This window comes from Salvelinus fontinalis, chromosome 9 (genome assembly GCF_029448725.1).
Source record: "Salvelinus fontinalis isolate EN_2023a chromosome 9, ASM2944872v1, whole genome shotgun sequence".
Taxonomy (NCBI): domain Eukaryota; kingdom Metazoa; phylum Chordata; class Actinopteri; order Salmoniformes; family Salmonidae; genus Salvelinus; species Salvelinus fontinalis.
The window spans coordinates 18,604,364-18,621,085 of NC_074673.1; the positions used below are offsets into that span (position 1 = coordinate 18,604,364).

Below are 16,722 nucleotides of genomic sequence, written 5' to 3' on the forward strand. Positions count from 1 at the left end.
CGATCAATTTGAAGACAGGATGATCTGTGTTCAATACAAAAAGAAAACAAACTGACAACTTTTTTGGTAATGTGCCTCTCTCAAACAATTTACTTTAAGTGACCCTCCTTTACGATGGCCGTACTTCTTCATTACACAAAGGAATAACCTCAACCAATTTCCAAAGACTGGTGACATCCAGTGGAAGCGGTAGGAACTGCAAACAAGTCCCTTAGAAATCTGGTGTCCCAATGAACACTCATTGAAAAGACAGTGACCTCAAAAAAATTTAGATTCTGAATGGTTTGTCCTCAGGGTTTTGCCTGCTACATAAGTTCTGATATGCTCACAGACATGATTCAAACAGTTTTAGAAACTTCAGAGTGTTTTCTATCCAAATCTACTAATAATATGCATATCTTATGTTCTGGGGATGAGTAGAAGGAAGTTGAAATTGGGCACGCTATTTATCCAAAAGTGAAAATGCTGCCCCCTACCCCGAAGAAGTTAACTGGTTAACGATGCCCATGAAAAGAAGAAGTTAGGTTAGCGAGCAAGCATTTTAGTCAGGTAGCCTAGGACAACAAAAAATAAGTGTGTACTCTCTGACAGAGTGATAGACCATTTCGTCATTATGAAAGAGAGAAGGGTGGCATTGGCGTTTCTCTACATTTAGGGTGCGTCAACATGTTTTTCTACTTGCACGAACACGCGCACACACACACAGAAATCAGAACCATGGACAGCCACATATTTAGTTTAAGTTGATTGGACTAAATTGTTTTTGGTATCTTTTAGTTGTCACTGTATTAGACTAAGCAGAGGTGATTTGATGTTGAAATGGTCCTGGAATAGTGGAGGCAGCTCCTGTTTTCTTTGTGACTTGCGGTAACTCGCTGTGGTTCTAAATCAATAGTTGTTAAGTCGTACGAAAATGCCGGAAACATTAATTTGCTTGGCCATGCTGTAGGTCTGCTACATGCAATATGCTTTGTGGACTTGACAGAAGTTTCAATCCGGTTTTGTGATAAAACAAAGGTGTGGTTGAATTTATTGTGCCACTGTCTTCTTATTGTCTCGGCCTTTAGGCCTATATATCACGATCGCAAGGCATATGAATCAACAGGTTATAAAGCAAACAACGCAATTATCACAACACATAATCAAAATGGTGCCGGAGAAGAAGGCTGACGTTTTACGTGTCCCCAACCTATTGTGATTTTTGTTAGTTTATTTACGTTGTTTAACTTATTTATTTTTACTTATTTTGTACATAATGTTGCCGCTACCGTCTCTTGTGAAAGAAAATAACTTCTGGACATCCGGACTGCGATAACTCGCTACGGACTGGCAGAATCCTTTTTTTCCCTTTAACGAGTCTGACGCGAATTATATACTGATTTCTTGGGAACAGGCCCAGATCCCGAGGTTTACGTGAAGAGGAAGCGGAGAAAAAGAGGCCAGGGGGCGGGCTGCCTTCTGAGAATTCGTAGACGATCTAATAAACTCCCACTTCCTTCCCTTCTGCTAGCAAACGTGCAATCTTTGGAGAATAAAATCAATGACCTACGCGGAAGATTAAACTACCAACGGGACATTCACAACTGTAATATCTTATGCTTCACGGAGTCGTGGCTGGACGACGACACCATCAACATACAGCTGGCTGGTTATACGCTGTACCGGCAGGATAGAACAGCGGCTTCTGGTAAGACAATGGGTGGCGGACTATGTATTTTTGGAAATAACAGCTGGTGCACGATATCTAAGGAAGTCTCGAGCTATTGCTCGCCTGAGGTAGAGTATCTCATGATAAGCTGTAGACCACACTATCTACCTAGACAGTTTTCATCTGTATTTTTGGTAGATGTTTACATACCACCACAGACTGAGCCTGGCACTAAGATAGCATTGAATGAGCTGTATTCCGCCATATGCAAACAAGAAAACGCTCACCCAGAGGCTGCGCTCCAAGTAGCCGGGGACTTTAAGTGAAACGTAAATCTGTTTTACTAAATTTCTATCAGCATGTTAAAAATGTGCAACAAGAGGGAGAAAAACAACAACTCTGGACCACCTTTCCTCCACAAACAGAGAAGCATACAAAGCTCTCCATCGCCCTCCATTTGGCAAATCTGACCATAATTCTATCCTCCTGATTCCTGTGTACAAGCAAAAACTAAAGCAGGAAGCATCAGTGGCCAATAAAAAAAAGTGGTCAGATGAAGCAGATGCTAAGCTACAGGTCTGTTTTGCTAGCAAAGACTGGAATATGTTCTTGGATTCCTCCAATGACATTGATGAGTACACCACAACAGTCATTGGCTTCATCAATCAGTGCATCGATGACGTCGTCCCCACAGTGACCGTACGTACATACCCCAACCAGAAGCCATGGATTACAGGCAACATCCACACTGAGCTAAAGGCTAGAGCTGCCCGGAAGCTTATAAGAAATCCTGCTATGCCCTCTGACGAACCATCAAACAGGCAAAGCATCAATACAGGACTAAGATCGAATCGTACTACACCGGCTCTGGCACTCGTCAGATATGGCAGGGCTTGCAAACCATTACAGACTACAAAAGGAAGCACTGCCGAGAGCTGCCCAGTGACACGAGCCGAACAGACAAGCTAAACTACTTCAATATTCACTTCGAGGAAAAAATTATAATTTTATTTCACCTTTATTTAGCCAGGTAAGCTAGTTGAGAACAAGTTCTCATTTACAACTGGCCAAGAAAAAGCAAAGCAGTGTGACACAAACAACAGAGTTACACATGGAATAAACAAGCGTAGTCAATAACACAATAGAAAAAAAGAAAGTCTATATACAGTGTGTGCAAATGGCGTGAGGTAGGCAATAAATAGGCCATAGTAGCGAAGTTATTCACAATTAAGCATATTAACACTGGAGTGATAAATGAGCAGATGATGATTTGCAAGTAGAGATACTGGTGTGCAAAAAGAGCAGAAAAGTAAATAAAAACAATATGGGGATGAGGTAGGTAGAGTGGGTGGGCTATTTACAGATGGACTATGTACAGCTGCAGCGATCGGTTAGCTGATGTTTCAAGTTAGTAAGGGAAATATAAGTCTCCAGCTCCAGCGATTTTTGCAACTCGTTCCAGTCACTGGCAGCAGAGAACTGGAAGGAAAGGAGGCCAAAGGAGGTGTTGGCTTTGGGGATGACCAGTGAGATATACCTGCTGGAGCGCGTGCTATAGGTGGGTGTTGTTATCGTGACCAGTGAGCTGAGATAAGGCGGAGCTTTACCTAGCATAGACTTATAGATGACCTGGAGCCAGTGGGTCTGGCGACAAATATGTAGCGAGGGCCAGCCGACTAGAGCATACAGGTTGCAGTGGTGGGTGGTATAAGGGGCTTTGGTAACAAAACGGATGGCACTGTGATAGACTGCATCCAGTTTGCTGAGTAGAGTATTGGAAGCTATTTTGTAGATGACATCGCCGAAGTCTGGGATCGGTAGTATAGTCAGTTTTACTAGGGTAAGTTTGGCGGCGTGAGTGAAGGAGGCCTTGTTGCGAAATAGAAAGCCGATTCTAGATTTGATTTTGGATTGGAGATTAAGTGAGTCTGGAAGGAGAGTTTACAGTCTAGCCAGACACCTAGGTATTTGTAGCTGTCCACATATTCCAGGTCAGAACCGTCCAGAGTGTGACATTGTGTATGAGCTTGTGTGTCGGTAGCTGTAGCATTTCTTGCGGTGGAAAAAGGATACCACCTTCTTGATCCTCCCAAGGAGGCGGTCCATCTGGTCCACTGAGATTCCCCTTTGGGATGCTAAATTGATCACGTGCAAAGCAAGCTATCTGTGGCCACAGTCCAGCTTCTATCACTGCATTTACTTTGCATTATCTGTGGAGATTGGGCTATTGCTATTGGGCCTCTCTAGCTTCCACTCTTCTAATGCTCCTAGCAGTACCTGCGCCAGATTTGTGCCTGTGTGACTGAGGGAGCATGTCTGTAGCACCGGACTTCGCAACTGCCACTCCTGTGGTGTAGTGAGAAGTCAGTCACATAGCTTTCCATTGCCCTGGAGGTCCACCCGTATGTGGTGAGGGCAACAGAGGATGCCTTGAAAAATGTAACTGCATTGTTGGTGGAGGGCTGATAAGTAAGCATTTCACTGTTTTATCCGGCACATGTGACTAATAAAATTTGATTTGATTTGACATATAGTTGCAAGAGAAAGTTTGTGAACCCTTTGGAATTACCTGGATTTCTGCATTGATTACTCAAAATGTGGTCTGATCTTCATCTAAGTCACAATAATAGACAAACACAATCTGACTAAACTAATAACACACAAACAGTTGTACTTTTCACATTTTTATTGAAGACATTGAGTAATTATTCACAATGCAGGATGGAAAAAGTGAGTGAACCTCTGTGTTAACAACTTCCCCAAAAGCTATTTGGGATCAGGTGTTTCAATTAAGATGAGATTGGAGGTGTGGGTTTCACAGGTGCCCTGCCCTTTAAATAAAGGCACACAAAGCCTGGTTACTGACAAATCTGTTCTTCTCCAGAAAGATTGGTTAGTGTGAACCATGCCTCGATCCCAACAACTTTCACAGAGCCTTAGAAGACACATTATAGACATGCACGAAGCTGGAAAAGGTTACAAAAGCATTTCTAAAGACCTTAGTGTTCATCATTCCACGGTAAGACAAATTGTCTACAAATGGAGAAGATTCAGGACTGTTGCTACTCTCCCTAGGAGTGGGTGTCCTGCAAAGATCACTCCAAGAGGAAAAAAGGGCAATCATGAAAGAGGTGAGAAATAACCAAAGGGTAACAGCAAAAGACCTCCAGAAAACTATACAAACAATGGAAGTCTGTGTCCATGTGTCCACTATCAGAAAAACACTGAACAACAATGGTGTTCATGGATGGTCACCATGAAGGAAACCACTGCTGTCTAAAAAGAAAAATTGCGGCATGTCTCAGGTTTGCCCAAGACCGACCACCTAGATGTTTCACAACGCTTCTGGGAAAATGTGCTGTGGACAGATGAGATTTTTTTTTACATTTTTGGGAAAATGCCACAACGCTATGTGTGGAGGAAAAAGGGCACTGCACACCAACACCAAAACCGCATCCCAACTGTGAAGCATGGTGGAGGGAGCATCATGGTTTGGGGATGCTCTGCTGCCTCAGGGCCTGGACACCTTGTAATCATTGAAGGAACAATGAATTCAAGTGAATCAAGACATTTTATAGAAGAATGTCAGGGGAGCAGTCTATGACCTCAAGCTTAAGAGAGGTTGGGTGATGCAACCTTTCGGTTACTAGCCCAATGCTCTAACCACTAGGCTACCCTGCCGCCCCTGAAATGCTGTGGCATGACCTGAAGAGGGCTGTGCAATAAAGACAACCCAGAAATATTGATGTACTGAAACAGATTTGAGGGTAGGAATTAGGGACACACAATATATCAGTGAACATATCGGAATTGGCCGATATTAACAAAAAATGCCAACATCGATATCGGCCCAATGTCTAGTTTAACGCCGATGTGAAAAACCGATGTCAAAGCTGTCGTGCATATCTATAGAGCGTAGGTACATGACGTAATGACGCCACATAAAACGCAACATTCCTAACCTAGCCCACAATGTCTGCTGTGTGGATCGAGCAGTCAACAAGTCGAGCAGTCATTCGTGGGTGATGTTGGTTTTCGCGACTGGTTGAGCACCGGTACATACTAACGTTACCAAGTGCACTATTGTTCAGATGTCGCCCTACCGGAGTTACACAGTAATAGCACCACTGCTATTAGCTTCACGACCTACTATGGAACACCGTTTGGGTCTTTGCGAGGCAAAAAAGATATGACAAATAACACTATTTAACAATAACACTATTTGACGCGTTAAATAAGCTTTTAGTTTGACACGGCAAATAACACAGTTCTATTATAGATTGTGTGTTCTGAATTTGCACGTGCAAGCCAAGCGCCACCACTACTATCAGTAGCACTGTCAAAGCTATACAAAAAAAGTCTGCAAACAAGCAAACACCGGCCACGAACGATGTTGGTAATAATGCATAATTTCTTCGACCGCAACTTCTGGGGTAGCTAGCTTGATTTAGCTTGGTACCTAGCTAGCACCAATACAACCAGCCTGAAAACAATGACCAGTAGAACCTGCAGTCATTTTCACTATTCTTAGCACTGACATAGGAATCCTTGTGAGTAATTATTAGCTAGGTAACCACTTGTTGTTCGCCTATTGAAATTGAACTTTAGTTCATGAAAATTAATAGCTAGCCAGCTACTTAACCTTGTAGCCCAAAGCTAACGTTATAAGCAGCCAGCTAGCTTCATCTGGCTAGTGAGGCTCGACCTGACCAGATTATGTGTTGTGAAGCTAACCAGAAGTAGGATTAGGCACAATAGCGCAATTTGCGGTCTGCCTTTCAAAATACAAGTACCTCTTTGAAAGTGATGCAGAATGTTACAATTAGTGGAATCATGCCATATTTATACTAGATAACGTTAACCTTTTCTCAATAGGGGGTGCTGTTTTCACTTTGTAAAAATTTCGTTCCCAAATTAAACTGCCTCGTACTCAATTCTTGCTTGTACAATATGCATTTTATTATTACTATTGGATAGAAAACACTCTCTAGTTTCTAAAACCGTTTGAATTATATCTGTGAGTAAAACAGAACTCGAGTTGGAGCAATCTTCCTGTCAGCAAGTGAGAAATCTGAAATGAGCCAGGCTGTTCTAAGGTCAGTTTATTCATTTGCATGTCTTCTATTTGTTGAGATGCACTGCATACGCCTTCCCCTGGATGTCAGCAAATAGTGAGAATTGGAATGGAGTTGCTAGGCAGATCTGAGGCCATATAAAGGGTTTGGGAACGTGGGGTCCACTCTTTTCAACATTCGCCATGACGCAAGACAGACCTCAGGATGGCGTTCTAGAAAGCTCCCGTTATAGCCCTTAGATATATGCGGCACTGATTTTATTCGATATAGGTGTTAAAGACATCATAATGTTGTTATTTTAAACCGAGTTATATCAGTATATTGCGATTTTCGGATATTTCTTTGTGCTGCGTTCTAGTGAGTTGGGCACGTCTGGGCCACATGGCTAATGTTTACTGCTAATTCCAAAGTTGAAGGCGACAATCTACAACCGAGCAACGATTCTTTTGGACAAAGGACAACTTGCCCAAGATTCTGATGGGAGCTCATCAAAAAGTAAGAACTATTTATGATGTTAATTCGTTGTTCTGTTGAAAAATGTAAAACTCATATTCCGCCATTAATCTCGGTGCGGTCTCGCTTTAACGCACGCTGTATGTCGTAGTAACGTTAATTTAAAAAATCTAACACAGCGGTTGCATTAAGAACTAATGTATCTTTCATTTGCTGTCCAACCTGTATTTTTTTGTCAAGTTTATGATTAGTTACTGATTAGATTAGGTGCCTCTCCCAAGATTTCTCCCGACATTTTGTTGGCAGCTTGGCTACTATTCTCATTGTATAACCACGATTTGTGCCGCTAAATATGCACATTTTCGAACAAACTCTATATGTATTGTGTAATATGATGTTATAGGACTGTCATCTGAAGAAGTTTGAGAAGGTTAGTGAAAAAATTAATATCTTTTGCTGGTTTATTCGTTATCGCTATTGTTGGCTTGAATCAATGCTGTTGTGTGGTTGGCTATTGTCGTAAGCTAATATAATGCTATATTGTGTTTTCGCTGTAAAACACTTAAATCTGAAATATTGGCTGGATTCACAAGATCAACTGTACAGTGAAATAACTATGCCCCCCAATGCAATTCTAAAGTATAATAGATCGTGTGATTTCAACAGATTTTTGTTCAAATTACCAAATGATTGTCTTTTATTGATTTTATATAGCATTCCAATCTCGTTTAGCATGATCTATTCAATTATGGCATAATTCTATTATTTGTATTAATTTGCATCACTATCAATGACACTTTTAATTTGAAGGCTAACCTAAGTCCACTATTGTGGCTAATCCTTATTGTGGCTAGCGTCACATAGATCGGTCCCACCACCATTAATCAAAAAAGAACTGTCTTATAAATTAGAGTTATTTTAGATGACACCTAGCTATATAGTTAGCTAGCTAACTATAGCTACTGAAACAGATGTTGTTTTGCCATGTTTTTGGGGAAGAACATTGTTTGCATCCATGAGCTAGCTAGCTGACCAGCACAGTAGGTGCACGAGACAATTTTATCAGCATCATAGCATATGAATCGTTGTGAGATATGAAATACGAGAGATTGATTACACTATGTGTAATAACTACTTAAAAAATGTATGAACGCATTAAATGATTATGTGATGTGCAGTCATATTCAGGTCTTGATTGGTTAACAAGCTTATTTGACACGTCAAATAGTGTTATTTGACGTGTATCTTTTTTGACATGGAAAGACCCAAACGGCGTTCCATAGAAATCCTGGTTGAGAATGAAATGACTGAACAAATGAACAACGAAACAGCACAGCAAGTAAGTGAGTTGTGATTATGTTTTACTGGTAATGGGGACATACTTAAATGACAACAAAATAATTTTTTGGTATGTGTGGTGTAACCTTCATTTAACTAGGCAAGTCAGTTAAGAACAAATTCTTATTTACAATGACGGCCTACCCCAGCCAAACCTGGACGACGCTGGGCCAATTGTACACCTCCCTATGGGACTCCCAATCACGGCGAGAGCTTCTGGTCAGCGGGGTGGTGGCACCGGGATCCTCATCTCTCCCAAGTGGTCATTCTCTCCTTCTCCCCTTACCCATCTGTCTATCGCCTCCTTTGAATTCCATGCTGTCACAGTTACCAGCCCTTTCAAGCTTAACATCCTTATCATTTATCGCCCTCCAGGTTCCCTCGGAGAGTTCATCAATGAGCTTGATGCCTTGATAAGCTCCTTTCCTGAGGACGGCTCACCTCTCACAGTTCTGGGTGACTTTAACCTCCCCACGTCTACCTTTGACTCATTCCTCTCTGCCTCCTTTCCACTCCTCTCCTCTTTTGACCTCACCCTCTCACCTTCCCCCCCTACTCACAAGGCAGGCAATACACTTGACCTCATCTTTACTAGATGCTGTTCTTCCACTAACCCCATTGCAACTCCCCTCCAAGTCTCCGACCACTACCTTGTATCCTTTTCCCTCTCGCTCTCATCCAACACTTCCCACACTGCCCCTACTCGGATGGTATCGCGCCGTCCCAACCTTCGCTCTCTCTCCCCCGCTACTCTCTCCTCTTCCATCCTATCATCTCTTCCCTCTGCTCAAACCTTCTCCAACCTATCTCCTGATTCTGCCTCCTCAACCCTCCTCTCCTCCCTTTCTGCATCCTTTGACTCTCTATGTCCCCTATCCTCCAGGCCGGCTCGGTCCTCCCCTCCCGCTCCGTGGCTCGACGACTCATTGCGAGCTCACAGAACAGGGCTCCGGGCAGCCGAGCGGAAATGGAGGAAAACTCGCCTCCCTGCGGACCTGGCATCCTTTCACTCCCTCCTCTCTACATTTTCCTCTTCTGTCTCTGCTGCTAAAGCCACTTTCTACCACTCTAAATTCCAAGCATCTGCCTCTAACCCTAGGAAGCTCTTTGCCACCTTCTCCTCCCTCCTGAATCCTCCCCCCCCCCCCCCCCTCCTCCCTCTCTGCAGATGACTTCGTCAACCATTTTGAAAAGGTCGACGACATCCGATCCTCGTTTGCTAAGTCAAACGACACCGCTGGTTCTGCTCACACTGCCCTACCCTGTGCTCTGACCTCTCTCTCCTCTCTCTCCAGATGAAATCTCGCGTCTTGTGACGGCCGGCCGCCCAACAACCTGCCCGCTTGACCCTATCCCCTCCTCTCTTCTCCAGACCATTTCCGGAGACCTTCTCCCTTACCTCACCTCGCTCATCAACTCATCCTTGACCGCTGGCTACGTCCCTTCCGTCTTCAAGAGAGCGAGAGTTGCACCCCTTCTGAAAAAACCTACACTCGATCCCTCCGATGTCAACAACTACAGACCAGTATCCCTTCTTTCTTTTCTCTCCAAAACTCTTGAACGTGCCGTCCTTGGCCAGCTCTCCTGCTATCTCTCTCAGAATGACCTTCTTGATCCAAATCAGTCAGGTTTCAAGACTAGTCATTCAACTGAGACTGCTCTTCTCTGTATCACGGAGGCGCTCCGCACTGCTAAAGCTAATTCTCTCGCCTCTGCTCTCATCCTTCTAGACCTATCGGCTGCCTTCGATACTGTGAACCATCAGATCCTCCTCTCCACCCTCTCCGAGTTGGGCATCTCCGGCGCGGCCCACGCTTGGATTGCGTCCTACCTGACAGGTCGCTCCTACCAGGTGGCGTGGCGAGAATCTGTCTCCTCACCACTGGTGTCCCCCAGGGCTCTGTTCTAGGCCCTCTCCTGTTCTCGCTATATACCAAGTCACTTGGCTCTGTCATAACCTCACATGGTCTCTCCTATCACTGCTATGCAGACGACACACAATTAATCTTCTCCTTTCCCCCTTCTGATGACCAGGTGGCGAATCGCATCTCTGCATGTCTGGCAGACATATCAGTGTGGATGACGGATCACCACCTCAAGCTGAACCTCGGCAAGACGGAGCTGCTCTTCCTCCCGGGGAAGGACTGCCCGTTCCATGATCTCGCCATCACGGTTGACAACTTCATTGTGTCCTCCTCCCAGAGCGCTAAGAACCTTGGCGTGATCCTGGACAACACCCTGTCGTTCTCAACTAACATCAAGGCGGTGGCCCGTTCCTGTAGGTTCATGCTCTACAACATCCGTAGAGTACGACCCTGCCTCACACAGGAAGCGGCGCAGGTCCTAATCCAGGCACTTGTCATCTCCCGTCTGGATTACTGCAACTCGCTGTTGGCTGGGCTCCCTGCCTGTGCCATTAAACTCCTACAACTCATCCAGAACGCCGCAGCCCGTCTGGTGTTCAACCTTCCCAAGTTCTCCCACGTCACCCCGCTCCTCCGCTCTCTCCACTGGCTTCCAGTTGAAGCTCGCATCCGCTACAAGACCATGGTGCTTGCCTACGGAGCTGTGAGGGGAACGGCACCTCAGTACCTTCAGGCTCTGATCAGGCCCTACACCCAAACAAGGGCACTGCGTTCATCCACCTCTGGCCTGCTCGCCTCCCTACCACTGAGGAAGTACAGTTCCCGCTCAGCCCAGTCAAAACTGTTCGCTGCTCTGGCACCCCAATGGTGGAACAAACTCCCTCACGACGCCAGGACAGCGGAGTCAATCACCACCTTCCGGAGACACCTGAAACCCCACCTCTTTAAGGAATACCTAGGATAGGATAAAGTAATCCTTCTGACCCCCCCCCCCCTCTTAAAAGATTTAGATGCACTATTGTAAAGTGGCTGTTCCACTGGATATCTTAAGGTGAATGCACCAATTTGTAAGTCACTCTGGATAAGAGCGTCTGCTAAATGACTTAAATGTAAATGTAATGTGATACAGCCTGGATTCGAACCAGGGACTGTAGTGACGCCTCTTGCACTGAGATGCAGTGCCTTAGACCGATGCATCCGTGTGTGTCAACTATTTAACTGTACTAGAATGCTTGAAAGGGCGCAAAAATGTTAAATATCGGTATCGGAGTTTTTGGCAAGGAAAATATTGGATATCAGTATTGTCCAAAAATGTCATATCGGTTAAGCATATCGGCATCACTAGTAGGAATGATTCAAAATTCCTCCTCAACGTTGTGCAAGTCTTATAAGCAGCTACAGGAAACGTTTGGTGGAGGTTGTTAAAGGAAGATCTACAAGTTACTAAATTCAAGGGTTTACTTTTTCCAGCCTGCACTGTGAATGATTACTCAATGTCTTCAATAAAAATGTGTGTCATTAGTTTAGTCAGATTGTGTTTGTCTATTATTGTAGATAATAGATCAGATCTGAAGATCAGACCACATTTTATGAGTAATCAATGCAGAAATCCAGGTAATTCCAAAGGGCTCAAACTTTTTCTTGCAACTGTAGGTCGTAATATGGCTATGGGTCGGGGGGCTTGGCTTCCCCAGTGATTTTACCCACGCACCGCTACTGCCTATTTGTTGTTTATCAACTACGTGGAAATTCCCACACCCAATTTGTGAATAAGTACAAGTAGCCTTTGTCATTTTTCGGAGGTGAAACCTAAACTCGCTAGGACAGGAAATTACATTGAAATAGCGGCAGGAACTTCCTCTGGAGGGTCCTTTAAAACCCTTAGACTAAAATGTGTGTTCCCCCGCGGAAATCTAATTAACATAAAAGAGATCTCCATCAAAATTAATCTGTTTAAGCTAGAAATATCCGTTTTTTTTTTGCATAGGCTGTGTCTCAATCCATCACATCCGCAGATATCGCCCTTCTGTATCTGCAGTGAAAGGTGGCAGAGCTAGAGTGGTGTTTGTCAGATCATGAGACATACCGAAAATCGGTCTTCTCACGAAAACTGTAGTGTCTGTAGCGTTCGAACGGGTTGACCTAAAAACTATTATGAAAACACTATTGAAAGATGAGACTCATGAATAGGATGGTGCACTCCGTTTTGCACAAGATTCATCTGAAGGCCCCTGGTACCATACCAGTATGGAGATAGTTTACTGCCTAAAATAAGGGGATAAATACATGTATAAATAAAAATTGTTTCCTGATCTTTATCTCTCTCAAATATAGGACAGACACTTCAGAATAAACTTCCTTTTGATTTTTAGGGGGACTATCTGTTGTTCCATGTAGTAAATCAGCCGTTCAATGAGTTTCTATTGGCTATGAGCAACAATGGCAAATTCATGCAATCATTTTTTTTTTCATGTTTTTTTTTTTATATACCTTAAGGGGTCTTAAAATTCTAAATCAAATCGCTAAATAATCGTTGGTATCACAATCTTAAAACAATTCCATATGTTAGCTTAGAACCCCCCCTTGTTTAGACAGGGCTTCGATTCTAAAGAGTTATTAAACACTGCCCTCTCACCATTCGGTTTACAAATCTCCGCTGACCTCACATATCAACAATCTTTAACCTCTCACCTGCCTTACCTCAGGAGGCCTGACGCCGCATGCAAACACAAACAGGAAAACACCTAAAATGCGCAAGTTGATTATGTTCTTGTTAGTAATGTGTAAGCCCAGTCCCACAGTCATCCAACCACTATTACTCAGGCTTTATTTGGGAGATTACATTTACAACTGTACTTCTTAAAGCCCATTTTAACTCATGCTTCTCTGCCAGATATCACTGAGTTGGTACATGCCACTGTAATGATAAAAGTTTTGTTTACCTAACCCGGTGTACATCTCATGCAGCCGTGTGATAGTGTCTGCTAGTAGAGACAACTCTGAAACCTGTGCAAGCTCTGTAACAAAACAAACTGCTGCCGTGTGTTTATTCTTAACTGTAAAACTTGAACTAGGAGAGAATGACCTCGTAAGGTTAAAACGTGAGGAACTCAACCATCTGTGGTCATGCAGATTTGGTACTTTTTAACCCGCTCACGTAGTGAGTAGTCATGTAATTGATCAAGGGAATTCATCTAGCCATTCAATAATATAGAGAATTTTTTTTTAAATAAATAATTAATTCATACCAGCAACATCTAGCAGTAGCAAGTGTCTGTCTTACGCTCCAATTCACATAGCTAATGGCAACCGAAGCCCACTAATAATCCTTCAACATGCTGCAATGTTTGTTCACATGATAGAATCTTTCATCTTCAGCATCGCTGAATGCTCAACCATGTGGTGTCTCACAGAGAGCAGTAGACCTTTCAAACTATCTGCAGGGAGGAAGGAAACAGGGTTGCTAGGATACAAGACTAAGAATCCCTGGTCGAGGGGAAATATAAATGCAGATTCTGAAAGTAAACAAAAACACAGAGAAGAGTGAAGGAGTTACTATCAGAACCTACTGAAGAGTCAAGGTGTCACACTAGCAGAGCCTAGTGAAGGGTCAATGATTTACATTAGTAGAACCTAGGGAAGAGTCATGCACTTCAAAGTATGAACATTTTGAACATCTTGGCCATGTTCTGTTATAATCTCCACCCGGCACAGCCAGAAGAGGACTGGCCAACCCTCATAGCCTGGTTCCTCTCTAGGTTTCTTCCTAGGTTTTGGCCTTTCTAGGGAGTTTTTCCTAGCCACCGTGCTTCTACACCTGCAATGCTTGCTGTTTGGGGTTTTAGGCTGGGTTTCTATACAGCACTTCGAGATATTAGCTGATGTACGAAGGGCTATATAAAATAAACTTGATTTGAAAGTCACACATATACATCAGCACCAGTGTGTGTAAGTGGCTGGTACTGAGGTGGGGATTCTTTGGGATGATTATAAAGCATTCCCATCTATCCACTGACCTGAGTGTTGAAGTTGGCCATGGTGGTGGTCTCTATATCCTTCTTCCCCAGCACCTCCATCTTGACCGGCGCGTTGGGGAACTTGTAGGAGAAGTAGTCCAGAAAGTCTGGTAGGTAGGAGGCCGCTCCATGGATGATGCCCATGACGTAGTGGGCCGCTTCAGCTTGGTCCTCGCTGAATGACAGGGTGACAAATTCCTGGGCGAAGCGCTGCATCTCGGCCGGGGAGAGACAAGCCAGCTGCTGGCAGTAGGCGTGGGCCACCGAGGCTCCTCCGTTGGCCTGCTGCTCCACGTGGATCAGATGGCCAAACTCCAGCCCTGACATGCCCTGGGACTGGGCACTGTGGAGGGGGGAGCCGTAGCCCAACCTCTCCCTGACCATGGAGGTAGTGGAGGAGGACACGGAGGTAGTAGTGGTGATGCTGGAAGGATCCTGATGGGGACTTGGGAAGGTGTGGAAGAAACTGTTATTGGTGTTGTAGTTACTCCTGTCTGGTGTGTTGAGCAGGCCCGGCAGGTCCACAGACACACCAGAACACACCGTCTGACTGGAGCGGTGGTACATCTTGGGACGGCTGCGTCTTTCCCTCTCACAGTCTTTGTGCTTCTTTTTCTTCTTCTTCTTTAGCTTTTTCAAGAGGAGCTCGTCCTCCGAGTTGACTTTTGGCTTCTCTGTTGATTCTGCAAGGAAGAGAAGACAGTGTAAGCCAACAGGTGTACTTAAGATGTGTGCATGACCTACCTACTTCACAGCTTTTGACTCAATTTATTATGAGGAAAACTAAAACAACAACTGTGAACTACTCACTTATTCACCATTATTTATTTTTAATCCATACCTTTCAGTGGAGATTTCACCTCTCTGTTCTCCCTCTCATTCACAACCATAACTTGGTGTTTCTTCTTCTCCCTGTCCCTCTCTTTATCACTCTCCTTTCTCTTCTCTCTCTCATCTTTGCCAGTGTGGTCTAAAATACAGAAATTTAATACAGTTTAAGTAACAAACACATTGATTCTGAACCATCAACATTTAATTCAACTTAATCTCAACTGTAGGCCTTTCTGTCAGTCAGTGGTATAATAATCTACTGGGCCTAGTAGCATTATGTAGGCCTACTGTACAGTAGCACTGCTTAACTAATGTTATCAGCTGGCTTTAGTTATTTCAAACATAGTTTATGACTTTTTACATTCCATCTGTGATTCAAAAGACTGACAATGTTGACCCTACCACACGCTGTATCACCGTTCTCCGTCTTTGTATGGCAACTCCCAGGGTTCACTTTCTCCATGAGTGAACTCTGCGTTTTAGCGCTCTTCTCCTTTTCCTTGTGCCGTTTCTCATTCGGTTTCTTCACTTTCGCAGGAGAGGCAAGAAAGTTGCTGATCTTGAAGATCTTTCGTGTGAGAGCTGGCGCGGTGGAGTTGCTCGGCTTGGCCGGGCCGAAACTCCATTTCGCTGGGCTTCCATAACTCTGCTTCCCGTTGTGTTTTTCCCCTGCACACACTAAGTCCCCGTTCAATTTATTGTGTTTCAAACTCTTCTCCTCGATTCGGACTTTCTTTGGCGGTGGAGGGTAGACGTCATTGGAAGACTGTAGTCGACTCTCTGGTGGTATTTTGGGTGCCAAGGGGTTTGGGGGATTTGTTTTGCCATTAGCTGAGAAATGCATGGAACCTACGGACTCGGCCATCTTGGAAGTTTCTATTTTTTACGCTCACACGTAGCTGCTGCGTGACTGAGAGACAGAGGAGGGGCGGTCCCTTGTGTAGTACGTCAGAAGACAAGAAGCGGGGGGTGAAAACAGTAAACACTGTTGTTTACATGTTGCAAGCGGGAAAATCGAGATGTCATTTATACAATTTACACTATGCACAATGTAAGTCAACTACATTCTTACAATGCATTTATATAATGGACATTGTCACTGTAACGTTATCTCAATGTGAGAGATATACTTGAGATAGTGAAATAAATAAATAAATCAATATTTTTTTTATTTCACCTTTATTTAACCAGGTAGGCAAATTGAGAACACGTTCTCATTTACAATTGCGACCTGGCCAAGATAAAGCAAAGCAGTTCGACACATACAACAACACATAGTTACACATGGAGTAAAACAAACATACAGTCAATAATACAGTGAAAAATAAGTCTATATACAATGTGAGCAAGTGAGGTGAGATAAGGGTGGTGAAGGCAAATAAAATATATATATAAATAAAAAATATTAAAAAAGGCCATGGTGGCGAAGTAAATACAATATAGCAAGTAAAAAAAACACTGGAATGGTTGGTTTGCAGTGGAAGAAGGTGCAAAGT

General features: G+C 43.8%; 1 protein-coding gene across 2 annotated transcripts in view; it reads right to left on the reverse strand.

The window, feature by feature from the left end:
* Positions 1 to 16,100, reverse strand: part of LOC129862204 (lysine-specific demethylase RSBN1L-like) — a 35,180-nt gene extending 19,080 nt beyond the window's left edge. The window contains exons 1-3 of one of the 2 annotated variants that reach the window (XM_055933626.1): positions 15,629 to 16,100; positions 15,237 to 15,365; positions 14,396 to 15,078 (exon numbers count right to left, since the gene is read on the reverse strand). In XM_055933626.1, coding sequence (XP_055789601.1) covers positions 14,396 to 15,078; positions 15,237 to 15,365; positions 15,629 to 16,091 — 1,275 coding nt within the window. In that variant the 5' untranslated portion in view covers positions 16,092 to 16,100. The remainder of the gene's footprint in view (positions 1 to 14,395; positions 15,079 to 15,236; positions 15,366 to 15,628) is intronic. The other variant, XM_055933628.1, reaches the window with a different exon arrangement.
* Between the last annotated feature and the right edge of the window lie 622 nt (positions 16,101 to 16,722).